This window comes from Nasonia vitripennis (assembly GCF_009193385.2).
Source record: "Nasonia vitripennis strain AsymCx chromosome 5 unlocalized genomic scaffold, Nvit_psr_1.1 chr5_random0006, whole genome shotgun sequence".
NCBI lineage: Eukaryota > Metazoa > Arthropoda > Insecta > Hymenoptera > Pteromalidae > Nasonia > Nasonia vitripennis.
This window is the reverse complement of record NW_022279657.1, coordinates 1,093,266-1,106,304: the sequence shown is the minus strand read 5'-3', so window position 1 is coordinate 1,106,304 and position 13,039 is coordinate 1,093,266. Positions and strand designations below refer to the sequence as shown.

General features: G+C 35.6%; 1 protein-coding gene across 1 annotated transcript in view; it reads right to left on the bottom strand.

Moving 5' to 3' along the window:
* LOC116417913 (DNA fragmentation factor subunit alpha-like) overlaps window positions 1-13,039 on the bottom strand; it is a 243,519-nt gene that overhangs the window by 135,723 nt on the left and 94,757 nt on the right. The window contains exon 2 of the mRNA XM_032602181.1: window positions 11,945-12,142. Within this exon, the coding sequence (XP_032458072.1) occupies window positions 11,945-12,122 (178 nt within the window). The 5' untranslated portion in view covers window positions 12,123-12,142. The remainder of the gene's footprint in view (window positions 1-11,944; window positions 12,143-13,039) is intronic.

Below are 13,039 nucleotides of genomic sequence, written 5' to 3'. Positions count from 1 at the left end.
GCACAAACATTGCAATTGTACGATGTAGTTGGTGCAAAAAAGCATTGTGCTTTAATCACTTTTATGAGGACTACCATTATTGTAAAAACATCGTAAAATAATATATTTTATGCTCAATACAAAAAATGCACTATGGCAAAAGATACAAGATTGTAGATTATTATTATACTCTAATATTATAAACAAAAATACATTATAAGTTGAATTTACAATAAAGGAATTTCAATAACATTCTGATAACAATTTCTACGGAAATTATAAAACTGCTTCACACACAGAATTTACTTGTTTACAAATTTAGGAATTTGAGGTGGTTTGGTTAAAAAGCACGACCATTTAGTCTATTTGTTCTTTAGGGGTTTAGGGTTTAAGGCTCTTTAGTTCACATGTACAGGCTACAAAGATAAAACATTTATAACAAGTTTTTATGAAACTTAAAATTTTTTTTCGACATTTTCGTCCACCACATTGGTTCCGCCATTTTGAATTTTCAAAATCTGATATCAGATTTGCAAAGAGCGATCTCGAAAACCCTTATATACAAACCTTCTACAAAATATTATGGATTGAAGTATACTTATAGTTATTTTGTGTTAGGGGTGGTTTACCCCCTAAAGGGTAGTATCTATGAAAAAATCGAAAAACTTAATTTGTTTATTATAGATGTTTACAAATTTTTTCCAATTTTTTTAGTCGTTTAAAACTTTTTTATTATATAAAATTTTTTTTCGATATTTCCGTCCTATTGGTTCCGCCATTTTTAATTTTCAAAATCTGATAACAGATTTGTAATCAGCGACCTCGAAAACCTCTATATACAAACTTTCTACGAAATATTATGTATTGAATTACATATTTACAGTTATTTTGTGTTAGGGGTGGTTTACCCCCTTAGGGGTAATATTTATGAAAACACCGAAAGACGTCAACTAAATTTTGTTATTAAGGATGTTTAAACATTTTTTCCAATTTTTTTTAGTCGACAGATTAACAGATTTGTAATCAGCGACCTCGAAAACCTCTATATACAAACTTTCTACGAAATATTATGTATTGAATTACATATTTACAGTTATTTTGTGTTAGGGGTGGTTTACCCCCTTAGGGGTAATATTTATGAAAACACCGAAAGACGTCAACTAAATTTTGTTATTAAGGATGTTTAAACATTTTTTCCAATTTTTTTTAGTCGGTTTAAACATTTTTATTATAAAATTATGCCAAAAAATATATGTTTTCAACCCCTAAAAAATAGGGGATGCTACTCTTACTCTTCAAATCACCATGAAATACTTGCTCTTTTTGTCAGAAATAACCTCCAATTTGTTTCATTGAAAAATATTAATTTTAAGCCGAGATATTTAAAAAAACGCTTTTTGGGGGTTAACTTTAGGGGAGGTTTTTACCCCTTAAAAGTGAAAATTAGCCGATAAAAAAAAATACGTGTCTCTTATTTTTTTATGTTCTACAACATATATGAAAATCATCAAAATCGGTGAGTTCGGGTTGGGTACCTTTCCTTGTTAGTGCGAGTGTAACCCATTTCTCAAGTTTGCTTAGTAGCGACTTTCCCTTAGATCTAAAATAGCGGTCAGTCTTCTTGATCCCAAAACTCGCTGAAAAACGACTTATCCTGTGATCTGCTTAAATAGCGATTACTCATTTTCTAAAAAGCACATACAAGCACGAAAAGCCGGTTTATGAACGGATTTATAAACTTATTTTAGAATGAACGGAAATAAATAAAATATAAAGAGTGCAAAAGGAATCAGCAGAATAGAAATATAAAGTCGCGAGTTTACAGAAAATTTAGTTGAGTGACCTGCTTGCGCTCGCGATCACCTTATGCTGCAGTGTCAGCAAGGTGATAGAACGCAGGGCGTCGGATCTGCAGCGCTTGTGTAAGTTTTAAAATCAGTTCAATCCACAATATTTGAAACATACTTAAAACAATTAATTTCGTGCATTCCCTAATCTACCGTGTGAGAAGTAAATTCATTTATCGATATAAAGGCACGTATTTCATTTAATGAAGGATAATACTAGTGTAGTAAATACGGCAAAAAAGAATAATCACGAAAGAGGTGGTAAAATGATATTTTTACGAAAACTATTAAACGAATAATCTAAATTAATAAAAAAATACAGACAATTCAACCAGAAAATAGATTTATTTTTCCGATTGCAAGAAGTTAGGCAGCCAAAAATAGTGGTGGAGAGTAAATAGTTCGTGATTTGCGTATCCGAGATGATCGTCGAATCGACGGTGTGTTTGGAATAAAAAATGACTGTTCTTGAGTTAAACGTACAGTACGTTGATCTTTAGTTTGAAACGAAAATTCTTCTTGAATAGTTGCAGAGGTAGATGGATTTTAGAATTAATCATTTACAATAGGTGGAAAAGATGCGCGAGATGTTGAGGATTGAGTTTCCGTTGTAGTCGTAGACATCTCAACACTTGAAGATGGTAAAGATTTTGAAATTAAAGATTCTTGAGTTGACGTAGCTTGTATAGTCGGTGATTCTTTAAACGACACAGTCGGAGAAGTCGAAGGAGCCTTATATGATGGTGTAATTACCTCAGTATTTACTTCTTGTTGTGCACTCATAGATCTTGGAGTTTCGTTATTTTTGTAAAATCGAGTACGACGTCGTGTGCTTGTGGTGGAAAGCGTTGTCAAATTAGCACCAATTTTATCTTCAAAAAATATTACTCTTTCTGGTTTCTTTCCTTTCTTCTGATTTCTTTATAAAAGCACGATCGACGTGTCGTTTATACTTTTTTTCCATGTAACTGATTTCATAATGCAGATCTTCTAGACGAGAATTAATTTGTCCTGGAATCCATTTATCTAATTTTGGATTACCGGAAAGAAAATAAGCATGTGGTTTAAATTCTCGGTATGAATTAATAAAATCAGCTTGATGTTTCTCAGAAATATTTTGTTTTAAAAATAATAAAGCAGGTGGTCGTCCAGTAGTTGAATAGGGAGCTTTTCTAAATTGTCTCGAGAACTCAACAAGTTCTGTTGCAAAGAAGCTTGTGTCGTATCCATTTAAAGTAAGGCTTTTTTGTTGTACCCACGAATTTTTCTGCTTGAACATTTGTCGAAAGGTGATATGGAGCAGTTAGTTTGTGATATTTCACTCCACTTATCTTGAGAAATGTTTCAACATTTTTACTGGAACTTGTGACCTTGACTTCAAGCAATTAACTATAAGCATCAGTGATAACTAGAAGCATCGTACCAGCTACTGGTCCAGCGTAGTCTATATAGATGCGTCCCCATGGGCCTTTAGGATATTCCCAATGATGTGTGTTAAATTTAGCAGAAGTATGAGCATGCTTGGCACACTCAGCACAAGATTTAGCAATAAGTTCAATATCTGCATCAATTCCCGGTCAGTAAACAAATTATCGTGCTAAACCTTTCATTTTGACAATGCCCAAATGCGCCGAATGAATGTTGTTTAAAATTGATTAACAAAGAGACGATGGAATCACAACTCGATGTTCAAAAATTAAGTAATTTGAATATAGACCATAAGAAGACTCAGGCGCTTTCAATCCATGACAAGATAGATCTTGACCAGCTTCGAGTAGTTGAATAATTTTACCTAGGTTAGAATCTTTACGAGTTTCCTTTGCAATCTGTTCTGCTCGTTCAGGAAACTGATTAATCTGGTTGATAATAAATATGTCAAAAGAATCAAATTCTGTAATTTCTTTAATAGCGTCAACCGTTAAAGGAAGTAGAGCACGTGAACAATAATCTGCATCTGCTATAGCTTTAGTTAGCTTGAACTTAATATCGTAGTTGAAATGAGCTAAGTAATCAGCATAATTAGCCAGTCAACTAATAAAGAATAGGAAGTGATTTTTCAGGATGAAAAATCTGTGTCAATGGCTTATGATCTGTAAACAGCGAAGAATGACGAGCGTATAAATAATTGAAAATTTGTTGACAAGCCCATAGAATAGCTAAAGCTTTCTTGTCGATTTGAGGATAGCGTTGTTCAGTAGCAGTTACAGTACGGCTCGCATAAGTAATTTGCCTTTCGATTCCGTTGCTAAGTTTGTGAGATAAAAGAGCTCCGAGTCCTACTTTGCTTGCATCAGTGGCGAGTATAAGAGGTAAGGATGGGTCGTATGGCATCAAGACTTGAGGAGAAATAAGAATATTTTTAATCTCTTTGTATGCTTTATCAGCAGTTGGCGACCATTAAAAAGATGATGTAAGAAGCATGTCCCGAAGTAGTCGAGCTTTTGTAGCTAAATCAGGAATTAATGAATTGTAGTACGTAGCTTTACCAATAAACAATTCTAATTCTTGAGGTGTAGAAGGTTTAGGTGCATCACGAATTGCCTTTATGTGAGAATCAGATTTATAAATACCTTGTGTATCTAGTTTATGACCCAAAAAATCTACAGAATTTGTAGCGAAAACACATTGACGTCGATTGAGATGAACACCATTTTTAAGAAGACGGATCAAACACGTTTCCAGAATAATCAACAATTCTTCGAAACTTTCAGCCCATACAATGATGTCGTCGAAAAATTTTTTAACGATTTTTAGAACTTATAAGATTTCTTTTAATCGACGTTGCCAAACTGCAGAAACGTTAGCTGCGCTGTAAACAGCTCGTGTAGGACGAACTAACCCATGTGTAGGAGTATTGAGGGTTAAAGCATGTCTGTACTCGTCGTCAGCAGGAAGATGAGTATAAGTATCTGTAATATCAAGTATGTGCGTAAATTTTAGCTCTTTTTACTTTGTTGAAAATGTCACTAAGTTTTGGAATAGGACATTTATCTATTATTATACGTGGATACAACGTAGGTTTATAATTGCCAGTTATACGAATATCACCATTTTTTTTTAATAACGACGTGTGTAGGCGAAGTCCACTCGGAAAAATCAACTTTTTTGTAAAATCCAGATGCAAGTTTAGCGTCAACTGCTTTAGAATATTTGTCGCGTAACGCATATGCTATATCTTGAGCACGAGCAAGAACAGGAGATGTTCCAGGTTTAAAATCTACCTTAACTGGAGGTCCAGTAAGTTTTCCAGCTGTTTCACTGAAAACTTCAGTGTACCTTGTCAAAAGTTTATCTAGCTGTGCTTGTTGATTACGAGTTAATGAAGGTGGAAGAGTAGAAAGCGCATTAACCTTGATTGGAGAAAAGAGTTCCGTCCAATCAATTTCGCGACTGAATTGTGCGATCCATTCACGACCAAATAAGGAATCGTAAGAGCCTTGAATAACGTAGACCGGAAGTTGACGAGATGTAGAACCAAATGAGACATTAACAGAGCAAGTATTGATGCAGTTTAGGCGATGTTGCGAGTAACTAACGAATTTCTTAGAAGTTGGCTGCAATTAAAAATTAGGTTTGAAGTTACGAAGTGTATCGCTACCAATGAAACCATATGGTGCACCTGAATCTAATTCCATATTTAATTTATGGCCTTCAATGAGTACTTGAAGTATTCTCCACAAGAATCAATAACGTGGATTTCTTCGACTGCGTTGAAACATTTCAATGTATCTATTTGTTGTACAGGCTCTTTAGAACTTTGCAGAGCTTCCTCTTCGCTTTCTACTTCTCAAATACAAACTTTCGCTATGTGCCCACGTTTTTTGCACTTATGAAACTCAGAAGTACGAAATGGACACTCACTGCGTTTGTGAAATTCTCCGCATCCATAACGAGTGTACTGAACTTGTTGTTCACCATGATCTTACTTCCGAGAAGCACTGCGCGATGCATGTGAAGCATTCCGTTTATGCTTGAAATGCGCCATTGAAAGGGATAGTGCATGTATCTTATTAGAAGTAAAGGTAACTCATCCGCTGTTTGACGAGTTGACTCCAATGTATGTGCTATTTCGTAAGCGCCCTTGAATGTTGTAGGTTTCATAGTGATTATTTCGTCGCGCATATCACGATCAGTGAGACCATGTAGGAGCTGCTTAATCAGCATCCTGTCGAGAAATGTGTCGTATTCGCAGAACGTAGCTCCTTGCTTTAATCGTAGTGAGAAATTAGCAATGGACTCATTTTGTAGCTGTACAATTTGTCGGAACTTAACACTTTCTGCATATTTATTTTTCTCGGCGTCGAAATGTGTAATTAAAACAGTGCGAATTTCTTGATGCGTTGGACTTTTTGGGGTATCAGGAGCAACAAGAATTTTCAGAGCATTATTAAGTTCTGCACTCATATATACTCGAGCGAAATTACCGTATTCTTCTTCGGAAATTTTACTTAATTGTAATGCCCACTCGAATCTCTTGAAATAATCGTCGACTGTTGTTTCGTCGGACGAACAATATTCTTGATACTTGAACGGGGGACCTTTGGGTTGAGCTTGAGAAGTAGATTCAGGCTGGTTTGTAACAGAAGTAGTAACTTGTGGAATAGCAATCCTCAGAGCATCTGCCAACGCCTTTGTCACAGAAGCAATCAATGCAGTAGAAGGTTCCTTTACGTCCGACATGGTTATGTTGACTTGTAATGAAAATATGCACTTTTCACTATTTCTCTCTGCGTGTTATTGTAGTAGAATACAGGAAAACAACTAATTGGCGTATTTTCGAAACCAATTCTCAAAGATAGATTTATTTAAAATGACAGTTATTATTTACAATCAATAGAAAAACAATAGAACTTAAAAGAACGTTAATTGAAATATACTACAAGTCTTGAATACAATAACTAAAGAATATGAAGTCAGTAATGATACTCAGGCGGAAATAAAGAGGAAAACAAGCCAGAAAATTTTAGGGAATATTTAGAAACCGATAATAAGAATATTGAAAATTGTATATATAACATTAACGTAGGATTTCAAGAGGAGCAAAACTCGCAAGAAATCAATTCTAAAGCAAAAGAATGTGATTTCAAGGACATAATAACAACAATGAAAGAAACTAGAAAAAATTGTCGAAAGACGAGGAAAAATTGACGTTCGATGGAAAAGAATATCAATATATATCATTCGATATTGACGATATTCCTAAAGAAGCTCAATTAGTGGACGAACTGGGCATAGATTAGAGTGTAATTTTAAATGTAGAAGCAATCGACGCATTAGAGAAAACTCAAGAAGCCTAGTAGGCAGAAAGTATTAAGAAAGAAATTACAGATGAAAAATGGTGGTAAAAAAAAAATCATGAAAGAATTGAACAAATCATAAATAAATATCCAGATGTGTCCTTGATCGAAGGAGATGAATTTGGAACGAGTAACGTGGAACAACATGAAATAAATTTAACAACAGATAAACCTAAAGAACCCAGAACAGAACCCTGCGGGATACCGATGTTAAAGTGCCGAGTTGAAAAACGTTCGCTATTGTCAACAACGACAGCTTCTTTCTTCTAGTGAAATAGGAGGCAAATCAGCGGATGACTTGCTTTGAAAAGCTAAAAGTAGATAGCTTTCTCAGGAGCCTGACTTGCCTGTGCACCAGCCACTCCAGGGCCTTAGAGAGAAAGCAGAAGAGAGAAATCAGACGATAGTCAGTCAGGGCTATTGATGAGCTGACCTTGTTCAGTGCACGCACAAGCGACAATTTTCAGGTAGAGGGAAAGCTTGACTCACTTAAGGAGTAGGTTAAAGATTCTACAGAGTAATGGAGCGAGTACTGGCAATGCCTAAGAAATAACAACCTGCAAGATGCCGTCACTCCCCCTGGCCTGGGTGTCAAAGTGTAATACTGCAGCTTACAAGTCCGATTTAGTTATTGTACTGAGCTTAGAATGTTCAGGGAGGTCTAGACTTTCCAGGGTGTGCAGATAATTCTCAACAGCAGTAGCAAGTAGATCATTAGAAATTGAGCTAAAGTGCTTGTTGAGGTCATCTGTAGAAAAGCGTGATCGTAAGGGGGCCTTGGAGGCAGTAATTCCAAGTTTTTCTAGCTCTCTCCAGATCTTGGCAACATCAGTCAAGATTGACAGGCGTGAATAATAATAATCCAGCCTGTCTTCTTGGACCTGTCTGAGAGCGTTGTCTCTAGCTAGTCTATAGGTTTGCAGATGAGAATCGAGCCTAGAATCTTTTAAATGCCTGTAAAGTCCCTCCCGCTCCAATACGAGGTCAAGAAGAGTTGTGGTAAACCACGGATGACGCTTCCGTCTTGGTGTCATGGTCCATAATAGGGGGGGGGGGGGGGGCAAGATGGTTAATGACGTTCGTTAGGTTAGCGTTAGGCGTTGTAATGCATTCGTCAAGTGATGAAGAAGTAAGGTATGATCAGTCACATGCGCTAAGAAAGTACCTTAGCTTCTCGGCGCTGAGTCCTTTATAGTTTCTGCATGTGTATGTGTTAGGTGAGTGGCGTGGAATCTGTACGTCGATAGTAGCCGTGATAAGGTCATGTCCATTAATGAAAGGTGAGTCTGTTTTGTGTCGGTGATTTATGTGTATAGAGGGCCACATCGTCTATACAGTCGTGTCTATAAGTTTACGGTATTCAGGCATCCATCGTGATAGAAGAGATCACAAAATTTACATTCTTGGGGTCTTTGTGCTGTATAAGCTGTTTACAGCTGCTGTAGGGTTGAAAAGGCACTTTTACGTTCTTGTTTCCATTAGCACTTATTTTGGTAAATGACTTACTGGCAGTTGGTAAAGCAAAAAGTTGTAGAAGGTATCCATGGGTGGAAAGTTATCGACAGAGCGGGTGAATAGATGTGATCCTTACGGCTAGATGGAGTAATAGTAGTATGAACGCAAAAGTACCGACCTTAAGTTATGTGAAACCGCATTGTTGTTGCTCCTGTGTCTCAGCAGATGATGCCTTGATGTTGATTGTGAAGAGAGAGACGCAGCGCAAGTAAGAAGCCAAGCCGAGTAGATTTGTAGGTTAGAAGCAGTGCAGAAAGTTTGAAGCAGGAAAGATTGTCATCTTGAGAAGAATTGCATCCTCCAGCGATTTATATGTCACTGTGAAGGTTGCAATTAGGTGCATGCAACAAGCTACAACAAAAAGCGTCCTAAAAGCAAGATGCGGCAAAAACGTAGTTGAGAAAAGGAACAATCAAGCAGAGCCCTTACAAAAATAACCTGCACACAAATCTACAGAACTTTTTACAAATAGTCTCGTATGCCAACATACAGGTAATGTGCAGGATTATGTGTAGGATAATATACATGACCGTCAGTAGGTAGACCAGTTGATAGTTCTGCAGTATAACATGCAGAGCACATCATACATAAAATCCTAAAGAAAACTTACATGCAGTGTGCACGTTGGTTTACAGTAAACCTACAACGAATTCTGCAAAAAATTCGCGAAATATTTGACATTCGTGTTACGTCCTGACTATCCTAAATTGAATAGATAGGAACGTAATGATATGTGTAGTGGCGAGGCTGTAAGAAATTGTTAATTCGCGCCTAACACTCTCACTGTTAATAAAATAAATGAGAAACTTACCTTTACGTTGAACCGTGTACTAGTTGAGTAGATTGCAGCTGTAGACTCGTACTGGGTAGTTTGGATTTTCTCGTAAATGAATATAACTCACAAGATCTCTGTTACGGTAAACCGATCGTTTATTCACATAATTTTTAGAAGTGGAAGTAAATAATAAATATCTGTATATTTAGACTTTGTAAGAAATATATAATTGCGGCTAGGCGGCTTTAAGTTTTAAAATAATTGTCACCGATTGTCGGACCTACGAATCGTTTTTAAAATCTTCGTTCGTAGTGTAATTTTTGCAATATTTACAAACTTAAAATTACGGAAAATGTATACATAAAAAGTAGCGCTCGCTTACAACATCACGAATTGCTGATTTATCATTTCGCTGATTCGCAAGGTAAATCGAAATCGTATTACAAAAGTGATTATTCTGTATTTTGCGAACTGAACTCATAAGCGACACTGACGCATTGGAAGATCGAGATTCAGCAGTTTTTATTTAATTTAGGCCATATCGAATTGTTCAAATCATAAAGAAATATTACTAATAGTAAGCATACGTCGTACAACGTAACATTCGCTTACGAAATAAATGTGCAGAAATTTTCGCAGAATTTTCTGCAGACCTATCTACATAGATATCTGCAGGAAATTTGGATACGAGCTATATGAAAAAACTCTAAGTTTCGTGATAGTTCTTGATAATAAATAACTTTAATATAATATACGTTTCTTTATAAGTACTACCATGCAGATAATAACACCAAAACTGTGGACTTGAGCTCCAAAATTTTAATTTTTGATTCATTCAATTTAAACAACAAATTTTTGTTAAAATTAACTTAATTAAAATTAAAAATTAATTAACATTTATTTCGTAAGCAAATGTCAAATATTTCGCAAATTTTGTGTAGAATTTCTTGCAGGTTGACTGTAAATCAACGTGTACACTGTATGTACGTTTTCTTTATTATTTTATGTATGATATTTTCTGCACGTCATCCTGCTGACCTATTAACTGATCTACCTACAGACTGTCTTGTACATTATCTTACACAGAATCCTGCACATTACCTGTATATTGGCATACAACAATGTTTGTAAAAAGTTCTGTAGGTTTGTGTGCAAGTTATTTTCGTAAGGGAGCTGTCAATCCTACTTACCAGAGAAAAAAGCGAAGAGAGAGAGAGAGAGAGAGAGAGAGAGAGAGAGAGAGAGAGAGAGAGAGAGAGAGACGCGCGCTATGAGAGCTCAGGGATACCACAAAGTAAAGGAGGAGGAAAGTCTTATCTCGAGATCAAGAGGCTCTGGTCTGGTTTAGTATAAAACGGTGGAGAGAGTCACCACGTGCTCGCGCTTGGAGCCGCTATGGAATATTTAAGGGAGGAGTGCAAGAGTTCTCGGGGCACAAATAACGTAGAGGTAGGGAAGGAAGTAACTTTAATTATTAAAAGTAGGTTACGCGTCCGAGCGATGACACACATTATATCACTTGAGCATCACAGCAGCGGTGATTAATCATGCTAATTGACCTACTTAAGTAATGTTTACAACAATTAGTCCCTGTTGACATAATTAAGGAGTCATAAATCATGATAATTGACCTAATTAACTACTCTTTACATATACAATTTACTTTGTACACGAACAGGTTCCACCGGACCCAGCTACTGTGCACAATGCTCTTCTCCTACTTTTTATAATCTTTTTTCACCTTAGAAACTTAACTTTTTTGTTTTTAATACCGATTGAATTTTTAAAAGAGGTAAGGTAACGTTAAGATGGCTGCGATGATAAGCATAAAAACGAAGTTTACTTATCTTTCTGTCTGTATGTTAAAAATAACAACAGTAACAACTGAGTAATCTATCTCTATCACGATGTTAAAATGCTCTTATGTATTTTGTATTTAGTACCTCATATCTACCACTGGAAAACCGTGTAAAGGTCAATAATTTTGTTATTTGTGATTGGCTAAGCTCACAATCGTTGTGAAAATATCAGGGTGATAAATGAACACAATAAATTATCAGCAAATGCGTCAGTTTATCAATCTTACCCACAATAAATGAAATAGTATAAGATAAAAATACACGTTAAAGTAAGCTAGGAGATTTTTTCATATAGTACATGGAAAGCGATGCAACCTTTGAGCAATATTGCCTGAGGGTTGCATTGTCAAATTTGTAATATTCAAAAATACTGCAGAAAAGTTAAATAACCATAACGATCCTATCTAAACATATTGCTGTGAGGCGTTATGTTAGATTTTGGATTGAATTTCTAAATGACAATATGTAGATTGTAGCAATGTGCTCGTTTTGAAAGGTATCATCCGAATAGTACTTTCCAATACAGGCATGAAATGCTTTTACCATCTTAATTGTATTTTTGAGATTCAACACCTCCTGTTTGAAGTATTATAATTTTTCCTCTTTTACACATAAAGCGTATGCCTTCAGATAGTAAGTTTGAATATTTATGATTTTAATACTTAACGTTACCATCTTGCTCCAAAACGACTGTCAGATTGGCTTCCTTTGGAATCGAAAAACGTGCTCGTGCGGTATTGACTAGATCTTCTAGTGACCGAGCTGTAATGCCTTTTTTACGTTCTCTTGTGTGATCAACAATTTTATAAGGATAACCTATTTCGCGTAACTGTGAGTTGCTATCTGCCATTTTCTTTTTCGTCAATGTAGCTGCAAAAATATAAAGATATTATACTCTAATCTGACCATTACTCTGATCGAAAATCAACCGGATAAAACATTTACAAGGTTAATAGAACACAGCCTTTAGGAAATAGATTTCGCTAAAGTTAACTGGTACCAAGCAACAACAGAAACTAATTCTGTTTCGATCCTATTAGATCAAAACACAATTGGTTTCTATCAATTGTAAGATACTGCACATTTTTTTACATTATATGGACAAGATTGCTATTTTTAAAGAAAACACACAAAAAGTATTGGCATATCATACTGCATAAGACAAGATTTGGTATATTCTTGTACGCGGTGTACGCCCAAGACAAACTAGCGCTAATTGCTGGGCTAGGGAATAAAATCATGGTATCTGGAAAAAGTATGTAGCTATTGAGAAATTTTTTAAAATTTTATGTGAAAATGCGTGTCTGAGTCGAAACTTATAATTTGTAAATTATAAATTATATAAACTCTACTCTAAGACGTATAACTTAGCTTAAGGGGACACAACACTTTTAAATCCTGAAGAAACGAAGTTCACTTATGAGTGAAAATAACAAAATTAAAGTAAATCATTTGCAATTTTTTTTAGTGATATTTTGTATGAATACCTTTAACTTAACCGTGCTATAACCTTAATTATCCCTGCTGACCCACTGTGGCACTCGGTGCAATGTTTTGTGAATTTTTTTACTGTCCGTAGGATTCCAAGTGTACAAATGATTCTTTAGGGCTCAGATTCAAGGAGGATACTTTGTACACCTGCAGTTTTGGTATGAATGCAGGGATTTTGATTTGAATGCTTAGAAATGGTGTGTCGATGAAATACTGAATTTTTCTTTCCCTTATCATGCCACCTTTTTGGGTATAAACATATATATAATATTTTCT